We start from the raw sequence: 25,115 nt of genomic DNA on the forward strand, positions 1-25,115 counted from the left end.
CATTGTCATGTGCCTGCACAACAAAACCCAACAACTCTGCCTGTTCATATAAAGACATGGCTGAAAGGGACAGAAAGAAGATGAGAACAAGTAATGTATTTAGTAAACATTGCTGTGAATATACAACACAAAAGTGGATAACCCTTTCCTAACCAATCCCTCCCCCCCATACAGACAAAAGCAATCCGCATCAACTACTCTTTACCTGCCAGCGTGCTATTTTTCATCCTGCCACACTACAAGCTGTCCACAGCACTGTGATGAAGTACTATGGGGGTCATTCCGAGTTGTTCGCTCGCTAGCAGTTTTTAGCAGCCGTGCAAACGCTATGCCGCCGCCCACTGGGAGTGTATTTTAGCTTAGCAGAAGTGTGAACGAATGGATCGCAGAGCAGCTACAACGTTTTTTTTGTGCAGATTTGGGTAGCTCAAAACCTACTCAGCGCTTGCGATCACTTCAGTCTGTTCAGTTCCTGTTTTGACGTCACAAACCCGCCCAGCCACGCCTGTGTTTTTACTGGCACACCTGCGTTTTTCTCAACACTCCCTGAAAATGGACAGCTGACACCCAGAAACGCCCACTTCATGTCAAATCACACTGCGGCCACCAGTCCGACTGAAACGCTTCGCTAGACCCTGTGCAAAACTACATCGTTCGTTGTGCTCGTTCGATGTGCGTGCGCATTGCGCCGCATGCGCAGAACAGCCGTTTTTTAGCCTGATCGCTGCGCTGCGAACAACTGCAGCTAGCGATCAACTCGGAATGACCACCTCTGGACGGATTAACACCTCCACTGTTACAAGCCACAGTGAAAGCTGTCTTTCAGGAAACGGGGAGAGGAGGTCCTGACATGACAGGATTATATTAGGGGTTATACAAAATTGACAAATCTGATCATCTTCAGATGGTGAAAAAAACAATAAAGATGAATATATATGAAATGTACACTCTATGCAGGGCCAAAAAAGGTGACAAAGAAGAATAAACTATAGTACCCCCCAGAAATGTGTTTGGGTTTTTTTCCAAACAAATTTTGCCCAAATAAATGCCAAAAAGTTACAGGTAATCAGTCCAGCATTCTCAACTCAATTATCTGTAGCACTTGGGAGTCACAGACTGAATTCCAGTGACTGAAAATAGGGATACAACTAAGATAAAGATGAGCATTTAATGACCCCATAAAATCAACAGCACAATATCCAAAGTCTATGTTTTTATGGAACAACAATGCCCTAATGACCAGTCAAAACAGGTAATAAAAAAGGAAATAACAGCTTCAATATTTGCTATAGATCATAATCACAGATTCTCATATACATCACTACTATAATGGCGGTCACATGGTGTGTGGTAAGTGGCCTCTTGCAGTTAGTCAGTGACACGTCCTTATATGACACTTACCGGGCTGCACGGTGCTCTCCCCCGTCAGTATGTCACTCAGCAGGCAGGCACAGGATGAAAAGTGGTACTTTGGTTTTTGCCAGTGCCAGAATCGCCTCTTCTTAGCCACTACACTAAGGATCTGGGCCTTATCCGAATCATTTAAGCTGGAGACCGTTATTAATTCTCCCCCAGAATCAATATCTCTCAGGAAATTCCTGGTAGCTTTTGCAAACATCTTCGTTTATACAATGTCCTAAAAACATAGAACAAATTAAAGCCGTTAATAAATAAATTGCACTCTTATTATTCCTACTGCAGTGTATGATAACTAGAGTAATAGAGAAGAGTGCACTTCCATATAACTCAGGATATGTTGCCCGGAATGTCTTTACATGTTTTTCATACAATTGTAACATGGATTATGGTTATTGTTTTTAGCCATAAATTAGTGGATAGTTTGGGGATATATATATATGTGTGTGTATATATATATATATATATATATATATATCTCCGCAAAGAGTACAGGCACTCACCACTTCCTTGATGATGAAAAATTACAACTCACAGGTGTATCTCACATAGAGACAGTCAACAGCATGTCAGCAAAAGATGTCGACGTTTCGGCTCCATCTGAGCCTTTTTCCAAGACAGATAAAATCACATCAGGTTCACACCCAGCAGCTCCTAACACACATCAAACCCTGGAGCACTTTTATAGCAGAGGCATATCACAAGCCCCGTCCATCAATCATCCAACAGGAAGTAACAAAAACAATGGTACTAAAGTGTCTAATCTGGAGTATGGATATATCCAATCAACTGTGTCATAACATCAAATATCAACATAACATGTGGACATGATAACGTGTGTTTTCGGTCAACAGAACGGCTAATTGCGGCTAATAACCGCGTTGCCGGAAGTGATGTGCGTTCCATTGCTCATGGAACGCACGCGTCAGACTAGCGGAAGTTGGCCATGGTACTGGACGTGGTGTGCGTTCCACTGTCCATGGAACGCACCCATGTGACCGGAGATACACGCTGCGTAAGACGGCTGCCGGCCGTCGCTAAGCAACCTAACTAACAATACTGGTCACTGTGATACACGCGATCACATGACCAGACTGAGCTATCATGACAACAGGAGGAGACAAACCGATAAAAACCTTAGTTATATTGTGTGAAAAACACACCAAACAAATGAATAAATAATGGATGTATTGAGCATCAGACATGGACTCCATAATAGTCCTGGGTAAGGAATAAACACTTATCGCGATGCACACCTATTTGTTCAGTTTCAATAGATAATAAACATTTATGTCACAATAAACACATCTTTGTTCAGTTTCTATATAAAGAAAACCATATTCCTATGATAAATACTGGTAGCCACCAGATAATATCCAGGTAGCCCACCCACACTCCCCTATATATACACAGAACAGTTCACAAAACTATACAGTTTAGCTAGAGGGTGTGTACTGGATGCTAAATCCACAGAATATGGATATGCATAACCCAGGACATAATGGAGTCCACATACGGTGTGTGATATAGCCTCTGCCATTAGGTAATCCAGGGTAATCACCAACATAGAAGACGATATAAAAGACAACAGACAAGACAACACACATATATGTAATCGCACATTTGAGAAACATGTATAATTAAACAACATGTATAATTAAAAAGAGATGTCTAGTCATAGCCCTATCCGAGAAAAATGTTAAATGGATTTGCCTCATTTAATCCTTGTGGTGCTAAAGTGTCCAACTCATAGATCCATTTAGCCTCTCGTTGTCGTAACAGCCTCTCCCAGTCACCCCCACGTGGAGGTCTTGGTACATGATCAATCAACATGCACTTCAAACTAAATATTGAATGCCCTCTAGTTGCGAAATGGGCAATGGAACTCACATCACTTCCGGCAACGCGGTTATTAGCCGCAATTAGCCGTTCTGTTGACCGAAAACACACGTTATCATGACCACATGTTATGTTGATATTTGATGTTATGACACAGTTGATTGGATATATCCATACTCCAGATTAGACACTTTAGTACCATTGTTTTTGTTACTTCCTGTTGGATGATTGATGGGCGGGGCTTGTGATATGCCTCTGCTATAAAAGTGCTCCAGGGTTTGATGTGTGTTATGGGCTGCTGGGTGTGAACCTGATGTGATTTTATCTGTCTTGAAAAAGGCTCAGATGGAGCCGAAACGTCGACATCTTTTGCCGACATGCTGTGAGTTGTAATACATTTTTCATCATCAAGGAAGTGGTGAGTGCCTGTACTCTTTTCGGATATGTTTTGGACTTCGAGAGCCCTTTACGGAGCACCGCCCATGTTGTGAATTGTAGCAGTGAGTGTGGACTTTCCGGATAGAGAGATATATAGATAGATAGATAGATAGATAGATAGATAGATAGATAGATATATTTATTATGGAGTTATAAATTAATAAATGGTATATGTATAAAAAGGTGTATCTAGTACTGTGTATATAAAAATGAAATGCATCTATTTATGTATATCTTATAATGCAGTAGCATGTATAGTAGTGTAGGTGATATGTATAATTATAAATGAATATAGCGAGAGAAATAGGGTTGGGGAGTTTGGGCATTGCTGGGATGGTGAGGAGCATGGTGGTTTGCCTGAGGCATTTCCTATGACACTGAAATGGGCAGGGGGAGTGCGGAGAAGTATTGTCTTTGCTGCTGCTGTTGTTGTAACAGGGGACCCGCGAGCCGGTAATAAGAGGGCCGTGTGCATAGGAGAGGACACGCGAGCCGGTAATAAGAGGGCCGTGTGCATAGGAGAGGACCCGCGAGCCGGTAATAAGAGGGCCGTGCGCATAGGAGAGGACCCGCGAGCCGGTAATAAGAGGGCCGTGCGCATAGGAGAGGACCCGCGAGCCGGTAATAAGAGGGCCGTGCGCAGAGTGGTGTCCCTGTGCCGGTAGAACAGGGAGCCGTGTGCAAGGAAGAGGGTTCATGCGCCGGGAGCTGGTGAGAGAGTATAAAAGGACGCTCTCACCGGCGGAGATCAGACTGGAGTTCCCTTAGCTAGTGTGCGCATTTGGTACCCCAGCGCCGCTTAAAGGGCTATAAGCTGTAAACATACAGCGGCGGCAGGGTCCAAATAGCGCTACCCAGGCTGAGCATCACCTGACGTGCAATTGCAGGGCAAACCCGCGCCGCTAAAGAGCTGTGAGCTGTAAACATACAGCGGCGCCTGGGTCCCGGCAGTGCTACTCAGGATTTGGCAGTACCTTAGGGCTGAGGTGGAGCCGCCACTGGGTGGAGATGGCAGAGTGAGGGGCCCCTAGGGAGAGCGGAGGCTTTGATGTCTGCGGGCGGCTGTCAGAATAGAGCAGCAGTGAGCGACGCAGAGGGCAGGCAGCTCAGTTATCGCCCAATCAACAGGTCAAGCTGATCAGTGACGTAGGGGGCGGCCAGTGCCATCCAGTGAACAGACTGAAGAAGGAGTCGGGGGAGTTGATCGTTGGTCATGTAAGTGAATGACACCACCCACTACACAGAATAAGAACAGCTGTTCATGTAAACACAGCATTAATAAGCAAGTGGGACAGAGACAAGAGATTACAACTTGGTGTCATTTAATGAACTGCACCAAAAAGGAATATGAAATCCAGGGCATAGCACCACAAATCTAACCTGGCAGTGAAAGTGGGAAGGATTACGATTACCCTCACAATTATTATATTGATAGACTGGATTAATTCATAAACTCATATAGGGTCCAGAAAGGGTTAGCCGCCCAGGAGATTAAAGATATGTCAATAATACTATAAGTATATTAAGTACTGTATGGTGGCATTTTTGAGATACGCTATCCAGTAAGAGGGAAAGGATTAACTGTTCAATACTGTACTTGTATATATGGGCGAACCCGCCTTATTTATCTAGCATTCTGTGACATTATACTGTACTTTATTGACCATCATTACTTGAGCATCTAATAGACAAACAGAAGGAACATTATATATATATATATATATATATATATATATATATATATATATAATATTAGTGGATGCTCGTCACAGAAATGGAGATTCTAAATATATATATATATATATATATATATATATATACACACATACATACATACATACATACATACACACAAAGGAGATGAAATTGCCTATACAGTGAAATAAGACTGTAAACATTATAGTGTAAAGTTTCTAGTTATTATAATCCATCAGAGACTGCATGTAGAGTTATTAAGGGAAAGAGACACTGATGCAATAAGTTATCGGGGGAAAATTATTCAAGGCAAGAAATTAGTCTATACTGAAGAGAAAATTGTTAAGTTAACTATCTGGATGTTAAGAGATCTGAAATTATTTGAGTGAAGCCACCAGAGAAGTTACACTGTGTCTTTGTACTTCAAGACATAGGGCAGTTTGCTACATGCAGCTTACTGGATACAAAGTAAAAGTAATATCTTTCTCAGAGCAGAGAAGTGTAATATATTTTGGACCACACAGGTAACCAGGAGAAAGGATTACAATGTACACATATAAGCAGGATTTTCTAAAGTGGCATTAGACTCAGTAAAGGACACTTCACACCTTCATGTATCTGGATCATAAAAGACTACTGTAGTTTATCATCCTATGGGCCCCAACTTGCACAACTCATTTTTATTAATTCCAGAGTACCCGGGTAACTCAGACAAGTGAAGTTTACACCAAATGTTTTTTGTATATTGCATGCAAATTTTATTGTATAGGAATGTGGGGTAGCTAGGAAATGAACTTTAAGAGGTATGCACAGACGGAGTTATTAATATGTTACTAGTATAATAAATTCAACTTTAAAACTATTATACTTACCGATTTATTTACTGGAGATTGATTGGAGAAGCTGAAAGAAAGAAGAACAGGTATATATTGGTAATATACTGTTAGATAGAGATATATTTATTTGTACATTTGCATAGATAGCAAAACCCACATCTTTAGTCCAGATAGGAATCAGGCTACCCAAGGTGCCCGACGGCCGATGCGGTCGGCGGGCGACCCAGCGGCTGGGGGGGGGGGGGGGGGGGGGAGTGACGGGGGGAGTGAAGTTTCTTCACCCCCCATCACCCGGCTCCATAGCAGTGCATGCTAATACGGACGAGATTGTCCATATTGGCCTGCATGCATAAGCTACGGGGAACCAACGATGAACGAGCGCGGGGCTGTGCATCGTTCATCGTTGCTGCCTCCACACTGCATGATATGAACGAGTTCTCGTTCATTAATGAGCGAGAACGTTCATATCGTTCAGTGAAATCTGCCAGTGTGTAGGGCCCATTAGAGTACAGTTATTGCTCCTCCTTATCTGTATTAAGAATTGAAGTAAATAGGTAGCGGCCTTGGTTTTAGTATCCCTTTACACAGTGTATTCACTCTTGTATATATTTGTATGTTTAGATGTAATGTCCTTATTTAGTGATTAAACGACTTTTAATCAATAAAATAAAAGTTCTATTTTAAAAATCAATTTCTCAATGTGCGCCAACAAAGACATTCTTTTCTTTCTTTTTTTGTTATGACTATCTATCTTGTCTCTGGCAGCACCCCCGAGGATTTATTGCAATAAGGCAAATTGTTTATAGACATTAATCGGGGCCTTAGTAACAATGTATTCATAATCATTTGACTAGTGCAGTGTCTCACCACCCTTTCCACATCCCCTTTCCTATCCCTTTATGAATCAATCTATAGAGAAATAAGCATTGATATACAAGGAAATGTGCTATATATAGCAAAATAGTGAGCCAGTTTCTCGTGGGCTGAATCATATGGTCACACAGCAATGTTGGCCAGGGGTTAGGTGGATGTGAAAGTGAAGAAAGAAAAAAAGAAATGTGTGCAGAGAGGAAGTAATTGGATAGGAAAGCTTATGAAGGCTATGTGGGCAGTTACGGAATTTGATGTTTGCCTGAATAGGTGAGTTATCAGGGAACACTTGAAGGTTTGGAGACTAGAAGAAGGCTTATTGTGCGTGGGAGGGCATTCCACTGAGTGGGTGCAACCCAAAGAAAGTCCTTCAATCATGAATGGGAGCGAATAAGTGGGTGAGAGATGTAGATCTTGTGAAGAGCAAAGAGGTCGGGTTGGGAGATATTCGGTGATAAGCAAAGTGATGTACGTTGGTGTACAGTAGTTTGGTTAATGGCTTTGTGTGTGAGTAAAAGTATTTTATACTGAATATGGTAGAATACAGGTAACCAATGAAGGGACTGACAGAGTGGATTTGCAGCCGATGAACGTCTAGCGAGCAAGATTAGCCTCACAGCAAAAATTCTAAATGGATTGTAATGGTGAGAGTCTCTTTTTTTTTTTTTTCTGTTAAAACCAGTAAGAAGACTATTGCAATAATAAATGCGGGAGATGAGAGCATGGATTAGAGGTTTTGCAGTGTCTTGTGTAAGGTATGGTCCGTATAGTCGTATTTTAGATATGTTTTTTTAGATGCATTTAGCAAGTTTGTGACCTGCACTGGGACCACATGTACTGCTTATCGCTCATTGGGGGGTCATTCAGAGTTGTTCGCTCGTTGCCGATTTTCGCTATACTGCGATTAGTCGCTTACTGCGCAAGGTTCGCAGAGCAGTTATTTTACACAAAAGTTAGGTATTTTACTTATGGCATAACGAAGCTTTTTCATCGCTGTGCTGATCGTAGTGTGATTGACAGGAAGTGGGTGTTTCTGGGCGGAAACTGGCCGTTTTATGGGAGTGTGCGGAAAAACGCAGGCGTTCGAGTTGCAAAACGCAGGAGTGGCTGGAGAAACTGGGAAGTGGTTGGGTAAACGCTGGGTGTGTTTGTGACGTCAAACCAGGAACGAAAAGGACTGAGCTGGTCGCAATGGCTGAGTAAGTCTGGAGCTACTCAGAAACTGCTAAGAAATTTCTATTCGCAATTCTGCTAATCTTTCGTTCGCACTTCTGCTAAGCTAAGATACACTCCCAGAGGGCGGCGGCTTAGCGTGTGCAATGCTGCTAAAAGCAGCTAGCGAGCGAACAACTCGGAATCACCCCCATTGAAAGAGCCACAAATTAGTGAATACTGTAAAAAGTGGTTCTAGGCTTGAGAATTTTAACTATCCTTTTTATATTGATTAACAAGGGCTGATCAATGTCAGAGAAAGTTCTCTTGCACATACCTACTTAACATCCCTGAGGAAGTCACGAGAGATGAAATGTGTTGGGTTATACCGTTTTGACTTAAGTGGTGCAAACACACCGTCTGTGAGCTCTCTGGGGTTGATGGTAGGTTTCCTTTTGTACTATGAGGCCCACAAGATCAAGAGGGGGAGATTTATGTGTGATGTAAGATGTTTTTAAGATCAATTAATAAATTCAAATTATACGTAAGATCTCAAACAGTTTGTCTCATACAGCTTTTTCTGGGGTGTACTCTAGTATGAGGGTCTATTTCAGACTTAAATATTCCCAAAGTCAACTTCACTCTTCAAAGCCTCAGAAGGATCTAAATAACTTGAAAGGAGTCTGCAGTCAACGGCAGCTTTACCTCGTGAGCGCTCCCTGAACACAGCTGTTTATCTAGTTATTCTTCGTCCTTGCTGGCAAGTAACATTTGGAGACAGCAGCTGATCCTCATATGGACATTGAATATATGATAAAGTGAATTAAGAATTGCTTAAAATTGTAGGATTTCAAGCGCATTTTGGTCAAACACAGTTGACGTTTCGGTGTTCTATTGTAACCTTCTTCAAGACATGCAAGACAGTAGGAGAGACTGTCTGGATGTCTTGAAGTAGGTTCCATTAGGTAACCGATATGTCGACTATGTTTTTACACTGGTGTTGTGAGCAATGAAAACTTCTTGAAGTTGAAACTGATTGCATAAATGTCCCTGGTGAGTGCACCTTTTTCTACTTGAATGGATATATATCACAGGCTACGATATCCGGCTGCCCCAAAATCGACCATGACACGTCTGCATTTCCCGCACCACTCCCCACCACCATCGCGTCGCCTGTGAATCAGAATGTGATCACATCATGCCGGGATACGGTCGCATTCTGAAAGGTTATGCACGTGCAATGCGAACGTTGCACATGCACAGATGGACGATAAACGTCTGTTTGTGATTTAGCAGATTTTACAACTGCTACTAAATAACCCCCTTTGTCACCATCCACTTTATCCCCATCCAAAGCTTAGTAAATAGACCTTTAAGTACCCATCACTCAGCTCCTAACTGCAATGTTACAGGCCAGCTTTGAAAAAATAGGATTTTAATACCTACCGGTAAATCCTTTTCTCTTAGTCCGTAGAGGATGCTGGGGATGCTTCAAGAACCATGGGGGTATAGACGGGATCCGCAGGAGACATGGGCACACTATAAGACTTTGAATGGGTGTGAACTGGCTCCTCCCCCTATGCCCCTCCTCCAGACTCCAGTTATAGGAACTGTGCCCAGGGAGACGGACATTTCGAGGAAAAGGATTTATTTAATTATTTTAAACTAAGGTGAGATACATACCAGATCCCACCACTAACACGCCGTACAACATGGCATTCAACAACAATGCATGCAACGGCATGACCAACAACAGTCACAAATTGACTGAACTCGACGCAACATGAGCGTAACTATAACCAATAACTGCAGATACAGTACGCACTGGGACGGGCGCCCAGCATCCTCTACGGACTTAGAGAAAAGGATTTACCGGTAGGTATTAAAATCCTATTTTCTCATACATCCTAGAGGATGCTTCAAGAACCATGGGGTTTATCCAAAGCTCTAGAACGGGCGGGAGAGTGCGGATGACTCTGCAGCACCGATTGACCAAACAAGAGGTCCTCCTCAGCCAGGGTATCAAACTTGTAAAACTTCGCAAAGGTGTTTGAACCCGACCAAGTAGCAGCTCGGCACAGTTGTAACGCCGAGACTCCCCGGGCAGCCGCCAAGGAGGAGCCCACCTTTCTGGTAGAATGGGCTTTCACCGATTTTGGTAACGGCAATCCTGCCGTAGTATGAGCCTGCTGAATCGAATTACAAATCCAGCGCGCAATAGTCTGCTTAGAAGCAGGGGCCCCAATCTTGTTGGGAGCCTCTGTTTTCCTAATCTGCGCCGTTCTGGCGACATAGATCTTCAAAGCTCTGACCACATCGAGAGACTTTGACTCCGCCAAGGCATCAGTAGCCACTGGCACCACAATTGGCTGGTTAACATGAAATGATGAAACCACTTTTGGCAGAAATCGCTGACGAGTTCTCAACTCCGCTCTATCAGCATGGAAAATCAAATAAGGGCTTTTGTGAGACAAAGCCGCCAACTCAGACACTCGCCTTGCAGACGCCAAGGCCAACAACATGACCACTTTCCAAGTAAGGAATTTTAACTTAACCTTGCGCAAAGGTTCAAACCAATGTGAGTGCAAGAATTGCAACACCACATTAAGGTCCCATGGTGCCACTGGGGGCACAAAGGGAGGTTGGATGTGCAGCACGCCTTTTACGAAGGTCTGAACTTCTGGAAGGGAGGCCAATTCTTTTTGAAAAAAAGATCGACAAGGTCGAAATCTGAACGTTAATAGAGCCTAACTTTAGGCTCGCATCCACACCTGCTTGTAGGAAATGGAGCAAACGCCCCAGGTGAAATTCTTCCGTAGGAGCCTTCTTGGATTCACACCAAGACACATTTTCTCCAAATACAGTGGTACTGCTTTGCCGTTACTTCTTTTCTAGCCTGAAGAAGTGTAGGAATGACTTCACTGGGAAAACCCTTTCGGGCTAGGATATGGCGTTCAACCGCCACGCCGTCAAACGCAGCTGCGGTAAGTCCTGACACACGCACGGCCCCTGTTGTAACAGGTCCTCCCGAAGAGGAAGAGGCCAGGAATCTTCTATGAGCAACTCCTGAAGATCTGGATACCAGGCCTGTCTTGGCCAATTCGGAACAATGAGGATCGCCTGAACCCTTGTTCTTTGTTCTATCAGAAGTTTCTTGTTGAGGCGGGACGCCATCATGTCCACTTGAGGAACTCCCCAACGACTTGTCACTACTGCAAAGACCTCTTGTTGAAGACTCCACTCTCCTGGATGGAGATCGTGTCTGCTGAGGAAGTCTGCTTTCCAGTTGTCCACTCCTGGAATGAAGACTGCTGCCAGAGCGCTGGCATGTCTTTCCGCCCAGCGAAGGATCTTCGTGGCCTCGGCCATCGCCGCCCTGCTCTTTGTTCCGCCTTGGCGGTTTATGTACGCCACTGCTGTCACGTTGTCTGACTGAATCAAGACCGGCAGACCTCGAAGAAGACGTTCTGTTTGCAGAATGCCGTTGTGGATGGCTCTTAATTCCAGAATGTTTATGTGTAGACAAGTTTCCTGACTTGACCACTTTCCCTGAAAGTTTCTTCCCTGTGTGGACTGCTCCCCAGCCTCGGAGGCTTGCATCCGTGGTCACCAGGATCCAATCCTGAATCCCGAACCTGCGTCCCTCCAGAAGGTGAGAACTGTGCAGCCACCACAGAAGGGAAATTCTGGGCCTGGGACATAGAATTATTTTCCGGTGCATGTCCAGGGGAGACCCGGACCACTGGTCCAGCAGGTTCCACTGAAACACCCTGGCATGGAACCTGCCATACGGAATGGCCTCGTAGGCCGCCGTCATCTTGCCCAGCAACCGAGTGCAGTGAAGAACTGACACCCTTGCCGGTTTCAGAATCTGTTTTACCATGTTCTGTATTTCCAAAGCCTTTTCCACTATAAGAAAAACTCTGTAATTCTGTATCCAGTATCATACCCAGGAACGACAGCCGTGTCGTTGGATCCAACTGTGATTTTGGCAGATTTAGGAGCCAACCGTGTTGTTGCAGAATCGTCAGTGAAAGGGCAACATTCTTCAACAATTGCTCCTTGGACCTCGCCTTTATGAGGAGATTGTCCAAGTACGGGATAATTGTGATTCCCTGCTTGCGCAGGAGAACCATAATTTCCGCCATTACTTTGGAGAAAATCCTCGGAGCCGTGGACAGACCAAACGGCAACGTCTGAAATTGGTAATGACAATCCTGCACAGCAAATCTCAGGTAAGCCTGATGTGGAGGATATATGGGGACATGTAAGTAGGCATCTTTTATGTCGACCGACACCATAAAATCCCCCTCCTCCAGACTGGAGATCACTGCTCGTAGGGACTCCATTTTGAACTTGAAAGAAATTGAGGGATTTTAAGTTTAGAATCGGTCTGACTGAGCCATCCGGCTTCGGGACCACGAACAGGCTCGAATAAAACTCTTCCCCCTGCTGAGACGAGGGTACCGCGACAATTACTTGATTTTGACACAACTTTAGTATTGCAGCGCTTACTATCTCCCTGTCCGGAAGAGAAGCTGGTAAGGCAGATTTGAAAAATCGGTGAGGGGGCACGTCTTGAAACTATCTTGTACCCTTGGGATACTACGTCTACTATCCAAGGATCCAGGTCCGAGTGCACCCAGACCTGACTGAAGAGCTTGAGATGTGCCCCCACTGGAGCGGACTCCCGCAATGGAGCCCCAGCGTCATGCGGTGGATTTGGTAGAAGCCGGAGAGGACTTCTGCTCCTGGGAACTTGCCACAGCCTGTGACCTTTTTCCTCTTCCTCTCCCCCTCGCAGCGAGGAAGGAGGACCCACGTCCTTTTTTGAATTTGTTGGGCCGAAAGGACTGCATCTGATAGTGAGGCGATTTCTTCTGCTGTGCAGGAACATAAGGTAAAAAAAGACGACTTACCCGCTGTAGCCGTAGAGACCAGTTCAGTGAGGCCGTCACCAAACAAAACCTTACCGTTAAACGGTAAAGACTCCATCGCCTTCTTAGAGTCCGCATCAGCATTCCATGGATCAATCCACAATGCTCTCCTAGCAGAGACTGCCATGGCATTGGCCCTTGATCCCAAAAGGCTAATATCCCTTACTGCTTCTTTTAAATACGCTGCAGCGTCCTTGATATGACCCAAGGTCAAAAGCACACTATCCCTGTCTAGGGAATCTACCTCAGAGGACAAGTTATCCGCCCACTTTTCAATAGCGCTACTCACCCATGCCGCAGCAACCGCGGGTCTGAGTAGCGACCCTGTAGTGACATAAATGGACTACAGGGTACTTTCCTGCTTACGATCCGCAGGATCCTTCAGGGCTGCCGTGTCAGGGGACGGAAGCGCTACCTTCTTGGATAAACGCGACAAAGCTTTATCTACCGTGGGGATTGACTCCCAGCTGTCCCTGTCCCCAGAGGGAAACGGATAAGCTATTGGAATTCTTTTGGGAACATGTACCCTTTTGTCTGGATTTTCCCAAGCTTTTTCAAAAAGTGCATTCAGTTCATGAGAGGGAGGAAACGTTACCGTAGGTTTCTTGCCTTTAAAACATACAGATCCTCGTATCAGGAACAGCAGGGTCCTCAGTGATATGTAAAACGTCTTTTATCGCCACAATCATGTACTGAATACTCTTAGCCAGTTTTGGATGTAATCTGGCATCACTATAGTCGACACTGGAATCAGAATCCGTGTCGGTATCCGTATCTGCTATTTGGGCAAATGCACGTTTCTGCGACCGCAAGGGGGTCTGGACCTGTGACAAAGCATCCTCCATGGATTTCCTCCATGACTGGTTCTTAGACTCAGATTTATCAAACCTCTTAGCCAACTTAGTCACATTCGTATTTAAAATACTCAGCATATTGACCCAATCATCTGTCGGCGGTGCCGACACTGTCACTCTCACAGAACTGTCAGTCCCCACGCCAGCCTCCTCCTGGGAAGAGCATTCAGCCTCAGACATGTCGACACACACGTACCGACAGCCACAAACACACTGGGCTATAGGGGACAGACCCACAGCAGAGCCTGTTAGAGAGACACAGAGAGAGTTCTGCCAGCTCACACCCAGCGCCTATCCCGGTTCTGAAGTCAGAAATAATACTGCCCAGACCTGTTATATATATTGATAAAAGCGCTAATTCACCAATTATGAGTGCCCCCCCCGTTTTGCACCCTGTTACTTGCACAGCAGTGTGGAGGATCAGGGCCAGCGTCTCTGCAGCCTTCTGTGAAGAGAAAAAATGGCGCTGGTGAGAGCTATGCGGCTAAGCTCCGCCCCCGACATGGCGCGCTTAGGTCCCGCTCAAAAATCTTTATACTGGCGGGGGTCCCTAACGAGTGCCTGCGGCACTGTTATATTGCTTGCCAGTGTATTAGCGGCCCCCCCATGCTGCCCAGGGCGCCCCCCTCCCTGCGCCCTGCAGTGCCGTGAACTGTGTGGGAGCATGGCGCGCAGCGCGGCCGCTGCGCAGGTACCTCAAGACGTCTTCTGCCGTCACTGAAGTCTTCTGATCTCATACTCACCCGGCTTCTATCTTCAGGCCTTGTGAGGGGGGTGACGGCGCGGCTCCGGGAACAAGCAGCTAGGCGTACCATAGTGATCGAACCCTCTGGAGCTAATGGTGTCCAGTAGCCTAAGAAGCAGAGCCCTTGAACTCTAAAGAAGTAGGTCTGCTTCTCTCCCCTCACTCCCACGATGCAGGGAGCCTGTAACCAGCAGGTCTCTCTGAAAATTAAAAACCTAAATCAAGTCTTTTTCTGAGAAACTCAGGAGACCTCCTCAGTGTGCATCCAGTCTCACTGGGCACAGAATCTAACTGGAGTCTGGAGGAGGAGCATAGGGTGTGGAGCCAGTTCACACCCATTCAAAGTCTTATATAGTGCCCATGTCTCCTGCGGATCCCGTCTATACCCCCATGATTCTTGAAGCATCCCCAGCATCCTCTAGGACGTATGAGAAATGCCAGTTAGGAGCTGATTGGCTGGTACATTATCTCCGTCCACTTTATCTCCGTTCAAGGCTTAGTAGCAGAATTTTCAATCCAGGTGATCGCACCGCAATTTCTGCTTGATCACTAAAAATAAGATTTTAAATCTACCGGTAAATCTTTTTCTCCTAGTCCGTAGAGGATGCTGGGGACTCCGTAAGGACCATGGGGTATAGACGGGCTCCGCAGGAGACATGGGCACTATAAAGAACTTTAGAATGGGTGTGCACTGGCTCCCCCCTCTATGCCCCTCCTCCAGACCTCAGTTAGAGAAACTGTGCCCAGAGGAGACGGACAGTACGAGGAAAGGATTTTGTTAATCCAAGGGCAAGATTCATACCAGCCCACACCATCCACACCGTATAACCTGGAATATACGAACCAGTCAACAGTATGAAATAAACAGCATCAGTCAAAGACCGATCAAAACTGTAACATAACCCTTATGCAAGCAATAACTATATACAAGTCTTGCAGAATGTTGTCCGCACTGGGACGGGCGCCCAGCATCCTCTACGGACTAGGAGAAAAAGATTTACTGGTAGGTTTAAAATAAGATTTTACTCACCGGTAAATCTATTTCTCGTAGTCCGTAGTGGATGCTGGGACTCCGTAAGGACCATGGGGAATAGCGGCTCCGCAGGAGACTGGGCACAACTAAGAAAGCTTTAGGACTAACTGGTGTGCACTGGCTCCTCCTACTATGACCCTCCTCCAGACCTCAGTTAGGATACTGTGCCCGGAAGAGCTGACACAATAAGGAAGGATTTTGAATCCCGGGTAAGACTCATACCAGCCACACCAATCACACCGTATAACTCGTGATATTATACCCAGTTAACAGTATGAACATAACAGAGCCTCTCAACAGATGGCTCAACAATAACCCTTTAGTTAACAATAACTATATACAAGTATTGCAGACAGTCCGCACTTGGGATGGGCGCCCAGCATCCACTACGGACTACGAGAAATAGATTTACCGGTGAGTAAAATCTTATTTTCTCTGACGTCCTAAGTGGATGCTGGGACTCCGTAAGGACCATGGGGATTATACCAAAGCTTCCAAACGGGCGGGAGAGTGCGGATGACTCTGCAGCACCGAATGAGAGAACTCAAGGTCCTCCTCAGCCAGGGTATCCAATTTTGTAGAATTTTGCAAACGTGTTTGCCCCTGACCAAGTAGCAGCTCGGCAAAGTTGTAAAGCCGAGACCCCTCGGGCAGCCGCCCAAGAAGAGCCCACTTTCCTCGTGGAATGGGCTTTTACAGATTTAGGCTGCGGCAGGCCAGCCGCAGAATGCGCAAGCTGAATTGTGCTACAAATCCAGCGAGCAATAATTTGCTTCGAAGCAGGAGCACCCAGCTTGTTGGGTGCATACAGGATAAATAGAGAGTCAGTCTTCCTGACTCCAGCCGTCCTGGAAACATAAATTTTCAAGGCCCTGACTACGTCCAGTAACTTGGAGTCCTCCAAGTCCCTAGTAGCCGCAGGCACAACGATAGGTCGGTTCAAGTGAAAAGCTGATACCACCTGGGGACGAGTCCTCAATTCTGCCCTATCCATATGGAAAATCAAATAGGGGCTTTTATATGACAAAGCCGCCAATTCTGACACTCGCCTAGCCGAAGCCAAAAGCATTACCACTTTCCATGTGAGATATTTTAAATCCACGGTTTTTAGTGGCTCAAACCAATGTGACTTTAGGAAACCCAACACCACTTTGAGGTCCCACGGTGCCACTGGAGGCACAAAAGGAGGCTGAATATGCAGCACTCCCTTAACAAATGTCTGAACTTCAGGCAGTGAAGCCAGTTCTTTTTGGAAGAAAATCGACAGAGCCAAAATCTGGACCTTAATGGAACCCAGTTTGACTGTAGGAAGTGCAGAAATCGACCCAGCTGAAATTTCTCCGTTGGGGCTTTCCTGGCCTCACACCACGCAACATATTTCCGCCATATGCGGTGATAATGTTGTGCGGTTACATCTTTTCTAGCTTTAATGAGCGTAGGAATGACTTCCTCCGGAATACCCTTTTCCATTAGGATCCTGTGTTCAACCGCCATGCCGTCAAACGCAGCCGCGGTAAGTCTTGGAACAGACAGGGCCCCTGCTGTAGCAGGTCCTGTCTGAGCGGCAGAGGCCATGGGTCCTCTGAGATCAATTCTTGAAGTTCCGGGTACCAAGCTCTTATTGGCCAATCCGGAACCACGAGTATAGTTCTTACTCCTCTCCTTTTTATTATTCTCAGTACCTTGGGTATGAGAGGCAGAGGAGGGAACACATACACCGACTGGTACACCCACGGTGTTACCAGAACGTCCACAGCTATCGCCTGAGGGTCCCTTGACCTGGCGCAATATCTTTTTAGCTTTTTGTTGAGGCGGGACGCCATCATGTCCACCTGTGGCCTTTCCCAATGGTGTACAATCATTTGGAAGACTTCTGGATGAAGTCCCCACTCTCCCGGGTGGAGGTCGTGTCTGCTGAGAAAATCTGCTTCCCAGTTGTACACTGCTGACGGTGCTAACACATGATTTTCTGCCCATCGGAGAATCCTTGTGGCTTCTGCCATCGCCATCCTGCTTCTTGTGCCGCCCTGTTGGTTTACATGGGCGACCGCCGTGATGTTGTCTGACTGAATCAGTACCGGCTGGTTTTGAAGCAGGGGTCTTGCTTGACTTAGGGCATTGTAAATGGCCCTCAGTTCCAGAATGTTTATGTGTAGGGAAATCTCCTGATTTGACCATAGTCCCTGGAAGTGTTTTCCCTGTGTGACTGCCCCCCAGCCTCGAAGGCTGGCATCCGTGGTCACCAGAACCCAGTCCTGTATGCCGAATCTGCAGCCCTCTCGAAGATGAGCACCCTGCAGTCAGCACGGCAGAGATACCCTGGTCCTTGGAGACAGGGTTATCAGCCGACGCATCTGAAGATGCGATCCGGATCACTTGTCCAACAGGTCCCACTGAAAAGCTCTTGCATGAAACCTGCCGAATGGCATTGCTTCGTAGGAAGCTACCATTTTTCCCAGGACTCGCGTGCAGTGATGCACCGACACCTGTTCTGGTTTCAGGAGGCCTCTGACTAGAGATGACAGCTCCTCGGCTTTCTCCTCCGGGAGAAAAACTTTTTTCTGGTCTGTGTCCAGAACCATCCCCAGGAACAGTAGACGTGTCGTAGGAACCAGCTGTGCTGTTGTAGCACTTCCCGAGATAGTGCTACCCCGACCAATAACTGCTCCTTGGACCTCGCCTTTATCAGGAGATCGTCCAAGTACGGGATAATTAAAAACTCCCTTTTTTTCGAAGGAGTATCATCATTTTGGCCATTACCTTGGTAAATACTCTCGGTGCCGTGGACAGACCGAACGGCAACGTCTGGAATTGGTAATGACAAACCTGTACCACAAAACTGAGGTACTCCTGGTGAGGATGGTAAATGGGGACATGCAGGTAAGCATCCTTGATGTCCAGAGATACCATGTAATCTCCCTCGTCCAGGCTCACAATAACCGCCCTGAGCGATTTCATTTTTAACTTGAACCTTCGTATTTAAGTGTTCAAGGATTTCAATTTTAGAATGGGTTTCACCGAACTGTCTGGTTTCGGTACCACAACATTGTGGAATAGTAACCCCGGCCTTGTTGAAGGAGGGGTACCTTGATTTTCATCTGCAGGAAGTACAGCCTGCTGATTTGAGGTAACGGCGAGAGGGAGTCGCCTCGAATTCCAGCTTGCATCCCTGTGATACTACATACAGAACCCAGGGATCACCTGTGAGCGAGCCCACTGGACGCTGAAGTTCTCGAGACGCGCCCCCACCGCACCTGGCTACACCTGTGGAGCCCCCGCGTCATGCGGTGGACTCAGAGGAAGCGGGGGAAGAATTTTGATCCTGGGAACTGGCTGACTGGTGCAGCTTTTTCCCTCTTCCCTTGTCTCTGTGCAGAAAGGAAGCGCCTTTGACCCGCTTGCTTTTCTGAAGCCGAAAGGACTGTACCTGATAATACAGTGCTTTCTTAGGCTGTGAGGAAACCTGGAGGTAAAAAATTTTCTTCCCAGCTGTTGCTGTGGATACGAGGTCCCAGAGACCATCCCCAAACAATTCCTCACCCTTATAAGGCAGAATCTCTATGTGCCTTTTAAAGTCAGCATCACCTGTCCAGTGCCGGGTCTCTAATACCCTCCTGGCAGAATGGACATTGCATTAATTCTGGATGCCAGCCGGCAAAATATCCCTCTGTGCATCCCTCATATATAAGACGACGTCTTTAATATGCTCTTATGTTAGCAAAATAGTATCCCTGTCTGACAGGGTCACGGACCACGCTGCAGCAGCACTATCCATGCTGAGGCAATTGCAGGTCTCAGTCTAGTACCTGAGTGTGTAAATACAGACTTCAGGATAGCCTCCTGCTTTTTTATCAACAGGTACCTTCAAAGTGGCCGTATCCTAAGACGGCAGTGCCACCTTTTTTGACAAACGTGTGAGCGCCTTATCCACCCTAGGGAATATCTCCCAGCGTAACCTATCCTCTGGCGGGAAAGGGTACGCCATCAGTAACTTTAGAAATTACCAGTTTCTTATCGGGGGAACCCACGCTTTTTCACACACTTCATTCACTCATCTGATGGGGGAACAAAACACTGGCTGCTTTTTCTCCCCAAACATAATACCCTTTTTAAGTGGTACTTGGGTTAATGTCAGAAAAGTGTAATACATTTTTTATTGCTGGGATCATGCAACGGATGTTCCTAGTGGATTGTGTATATGTCTCAACCTCGTCGACACTGGAGTCAGACTCCGTGTCGACATCTGTGTCTGCCATCTGAGGTAGCGGGCGTTTTTGAGCCCCTGATGGCCTTTGAGACGCCTGGGCAGGCGCGGGCTGAGAAGCCGGCTGTCCCACAGATGTTACGTCATCCAGCCTTTTATGTAAGGAGTTGACACTGTCGGTTAATACCTTCCACCTATCCATCCACTCTGGTGTCGGCCCCCAGGGGGCGACATCACATTTATCGGCATCTGCTCCGCCTCCACATAAGCCTCCTCATCAAACATGTTGACACAGCCGTACCGACACACCGCACACACACAGGGAATGCTCTGACTGAGGACAGGACCCCACAAAGCCCTTTGGGGAGACAGAGAGAGAGTATGCCAGCACACACCAGAGCGCTATATAATGTAGGGATTAACACTATAACTGAGTGAATTTCCCCCAATAGCTGCTTGTATACACAATATTGCGCCTAAATTTAGTGCCCCCCCCCCCTCTCTTTTTAACCCTTTGAGCCTGAAAACTACAGGGGAGAGCCTGGGGAGCTGTCTTCCAGCTGCACTGTGAAGAGAAAACGGCGCCAGTGTGCTGAGGGAGATAGCCCCGCCCCTTTTTCGGCTGACTTTTCTCCCGCTTTTTTATGGATTCTGGCAGGGGTATTTATCACATATATAGCCTCTGGGACTATATATTGTGATTATTTTGCCAGGCAAGGTGTTTATATTGCTGCTCAGGGCGCCCCCCCCTCCAGCACCCTGCACCCATCAGTGACCGGAGTGTGAGGTGTGCATGAGGAGCAATGGCGCACAGCAGCAGTGCTGTGCGCTACCTTGTTGAAGACAGGAGTCTTCTGCCGCCAATTTTCCGGATCACTTCTTGCTTCTGGCTCTGTAAGGGGGCCGGCGGCGCGGCTCCGGGACCGAACATCAATGGCCGGTTCCATGCGGTCGATCCCTCTGGAGCTAATGGTGTCCAGTAGCCTAAGAAGCCCAAGCTACCACCAGTTAGGTAGGTTCGCTTCTTCTCCCCTTAGTCCCTCGCTGCAGTGAGTCTGTTGCCAGCAGATCTCACTGTAAAATAAAAAACCTAAAATATACTTTCTCTCTAGGAGCTCAGGAGAGCCCCTAGTGTGCATCCAGCTTTGCCGGGCACAAGATTCTAACTGAGGTCTGGAGGAGGGTCATAGTGGGAGGAGCCAGTGCACACCAGTTAGTCCTAAAGCTTTCTTAGTTGTGCCCAGTCTCCTGCGGAGCCGCTATTCCCCATGGTCCTTACGGAGTCCCAGCATCCACTACGGACTACGAGAAATAGAATTACCGGTGAGTAAATTCTTTTTTTCTCTTACGTCCTAGGAGGATGCTGGGGACTCCTTAAGGACCATGGGGATTATACCAAAGCTCCAAAACAGGCGGGAGAGTGCGGATGACTCTGCAGCACTGATTGAGCAAACATGAGGTCCTCATCAGCCAGGGTATCAAACTTGTAGAATTTTGCAAAGGTGTTTGAACCCGACCAAGTCGCCGCTCGGCATAGCTGTAATGCCGAGACGCCTCGGGCAGCCGCCCAAGAAGAGCCCACCTTGCTAGTGGAATGGGCCTTTACCGAATTTGGTAACGGCAATCCAGCCGTAGAATGAGCCTGCTGAATCGTGTTACAGATCCAGTGAGCAATAGTCTGCTTAGAAGCAGGAGCGCCAACCTTGTTGGCCGCATACAGGACAAACAGTGCCTCTGTTTTCCTAACCCGAGCCGTTCTGGCTACATAAATTTTCAACGCCCTGACCACATCAAGGGACTCGGAATCCTCCAAGTCCCGCGTAGCCACAGGCACCACAATAGGTTAGTTCATATGAAAAGAGGAAACCACCTTAGGCAAAAACTGAGGACGAGTCCGCAACTCAGCTCTATCCACATGGAAAATCAGATAGGGGTTTTTGTGAGACAAAGCCGCCAACTCAGACACTCGCCTTGCCGATGCCAAGGCCAACAACATGACCACCTTCCAAGTGAGATACTTTAATTCCACGGATTGAAGAGGCTCAAACCAGGGAGACTTAAGGAATCGTAACACCACGTTAAGGTCCCATGGTGCCACAAAAGGAGGCTGGATATGCAGCACTCCCTTCACAAAAGTCTGGACTTCTGGGAGAGAAGCCAATTCCTTCTGAAAGAAAATGGATAGGGCCGAAATCTGAACCTTAATGGAGCCTAATTTTAGGCCCATATTCACCCCTGTCTGTAGGAAGTGGAGAAAACGTCCCAGATAGAAATCTTCCGGAGGAGCATTCTTGGTTTCACACCAAGAGACCTACTTCCTCCAGATACGGTGATAATGTTTCGCTGTCACCTCCTTCCTAGCCTTTATCAGAGTAGGGATGACCTCGTCCGGAATGCCCTTCCCAGCTAGGATCTGGCGTTCAACCGCCATGCCGTCAAACGCAGCCGCGGTAAGTCTTGGAACAGACAGGGCCCCTGTTGCAACAGGTCCTCTCTGAGAGGAAGCGGCCACGGATCTTCTGTGAGCATTTCCTGCAGATCCGGATACCAGGCCCTTCGAGGCCAATCTGGAACAATGAGAATTGTCTGTACTCCTTTTCGTCTTATGATTCTCAATATTTTTGAGATGAGAGGAAGAGGAGGGAACACATAGACCGACTGAAACACCCACGGTGTCACCAGGGCGTCCACTGCTACTGCCTGAGGGTCCCTTGACCTGGCACAATACCTCGGAAGCTTTTTGTTGAGGCGTGACACCATCAAGTCTATTTGAGGAAGTCCCCAAAGACTTGCTATTTCTGCAAAGACTTCTTGATGAAGACCCCACTCTCCTGGATGTAGATCGTGTCTGCCGAGGAAGTCTGCTTCCCAGTTGTCCGCTCCCGGAATGAATACCGCTGACAGAGCGCTTACGTGATTTTCCGCCCAGCGCAGAATCCTGGTGGCTTCCGCCATTGCCACTCTGCTCCTTGTCCCGCCTTGGCGGTTTACATGAGCCACGGCTGTGACGTTGTCTGATTGAATCAGAACCGGTAGGTCGCGAAGAAGATTCTCCGCTTGACGGAGGCTGTTGTATATGGCCCTCAATTCCAGTATGTTGATGTGTAGACAAGCCTCCTGGCTTGACCACAGTCCCTGGAAGTTTCTTCCCAGTGTGACTGCTCCCCATCCTCGGAGGCTCGCGTCCGTGGTCACCAGAACCCAGTCTTGAACGCCGAACCTGCGACCCTCTAGAAGGTGAGTACTCTGCAGCCACCACAAGAGAGATACCCTGGCCCTGGGGGACAGGCTGATCTTCTGATGAATTGTAGATGGGACCCGGACCACTTGTCCAGAAGGTCCCACTGAAAAGTCCTCGCATGGAACCTGCCGAAGGGAATGGCCTCGTAAGACGCCACCATCTTTCCCAGAACTCGAGTGCATTGATGGACCGACACCCTTTTCGGCTTCAACAGGTCCCTGACCAAGCTCTGGAGTTCCTGGGCCTTTTCCATCGGGAGAAAAACCCTTTTTTGTTCCGTGTCCAGAATCATGCCTAAGAAAGGCATCATGCCTAAGAAAGGCATCATGCCTAAGAAAGGCATCATGCCTAAGAAAGGCAATCGGGTCGTTGGAACCAACTGTGACTTTGGTAGATTGAGAGTCCAGCCGTGCTGCTGCAACACCCTCAGGGAGAGTGACACGTTGTTCAGCAACTGTTCTCTCGATCTCGCTTTTATCAGGAGATCGTCCAAGTATGGGATAATTGTGACTCCCTGCTTGCGCAGGAGCACCATCATTTCCGCCATTACCTTGGTGAAAATCCTCGGGGCCGTGAAAAGTCCAAACGGCAACGTCTGAAATTGGTAATGACAATCCTGTACAGCAAACCTCAGGAACGCCTGATGAGGAGGATATATGGGGACATGAAGGTATGCATCCTTTATGTCCAGAGACACCATATAATCCCCCCCCTTCCAGGCTGGCGATGACCGCTCTGAGCGATTCCATTTTGAATTTAAACCTGTTCAAGTATAGGTTTAAGGATTTTAAATTCAGAATGGGTCTGACTGAACCATCCCCCCGTCCCCTGTTGAAGCAGGGGAACTTTGACCAACACTTGTTGAAGACACAGTTTTTGAATTGCACTTAAAACTACCTCCCTCTCTGGGGAAGAAGCTGGTAGGGCCGATTTGAAAAACCGGCGATGAGGCACATCTTCAAATTCCAGCTTGTAACCCTGGGAAACAATTTCTATTGCCCAGGGATCCACCTGTGATTGAACCCAGACGTGGCTGAAAAGTCGAAGACGTGCCCCCACTGGGGCGGACTCCCTCAGCGGTGCCCCAGCGTCATGCGGTGGATTTAGTAGAAGCCGGGGAGGACTTCTGCTCCTGGGAACTAGCTGTAGCTGGCAGCTTTTTCCCTCTGCCCTTACCTCTGGCGAGAAAGGAAGATCCCCGTACTCTTTTGGATTTATGCGACCGAAAGAACTGCATCTGATAATGTGGCGTTTTCTTTGGCTGTGAGGAAACATAAGGTAAAAAAGCGGATTTACCTGCGGTAGCTGTGGAAACCAGGTCCGTGAAACCTTCCCCAAATAAGTCCTCACCCTTGTAAGGCAAAACCTCCATATGCCTCTTTGAGTCGGCATCACCCGTCCATTGGCGGGTCCACAGGGCTCGCCTAGCAGAAATCGCCATGGCGTTGGCTCTGGAACCCAGTAGGCCAACGTCTCTCTGAGCATCTCTCATATATAGGACAGCATCCTTTATATGACCCAAGGTCAGTAAAATGGTATCCTTATCCAGGGTATCAATGTCAGGAGACAAGGTATCTGTCCACGCTGCTACAGCGCTACAAACCCAAGCCGACGCTATCGCCGGTCTGAGCAAGTGTATAAATTGACTTCAAGGTAGTCTCCTGCCTGCGATCAGCAGGATCCTTGAGGGCTGCGGTATCTTGCGACGGCAGCACCACCTTTTTGGATAAGCGCGTTAACGCCTTGTCCACCCTGGGGGAGGATTCCCACCGTATCCTGTCCTTAGCCGGGAAAGGATACGCCATAAGAATCCTTTTGCGAATCTGCAGTTTCTTGTCTGGAGTTTCCCAAGCCC

At 47.2% G+C, this 25,115-nt stretch overlaps 1 protein-coding gene across 2 annotated transcripts in view; it reads right to left on the reverse strand.

Moving 5' to 3' along the window:
- GSDME (gasdermin E) overlaps window positions 1-25,115 on the reverse strand; it is a 297,722-nt gene that overhangs the window by 264,400 nt on the left and 8,207 nt on the right. For both annotated transcript variants that reach the window (XM_063921700.1, XM_063921701.1), the window contains exons 2-3: window positions 6,261-6,291; window positions 1,402-1,636 (exon numbers count right to left, since the gene is read on the reverse strand). In XM_063921700.1, the coding sequence (XP_063777770.1) occupies window positions 1,402-1,618 (217 nt within the window). In that variant the 5' untranslated portion in view covers window positions 1,619-1,636; window positions 6,261-6,291. The remainder of the gene's footprint in view (window positions 1-1,401; window positions 1,637-6,260; window positions 6,292-25,115) is intronic.

Source organism: Pseudophryne corroboree, chromosome 5, assembly GCF_028390025.1.
Source record: "Pseudophryne corroboree isolate aPseCor3 chromosome 5, aPseCor3.hap2, whole genome shotgun sequence".
In the NCBI taxonomy this organism is placed as follows: Eukaryota; Metazoa; Chordata; class Amphibia; order Anura; family Myobatrachidae; genus Pseudophryne; species Pseudophryne corroboree.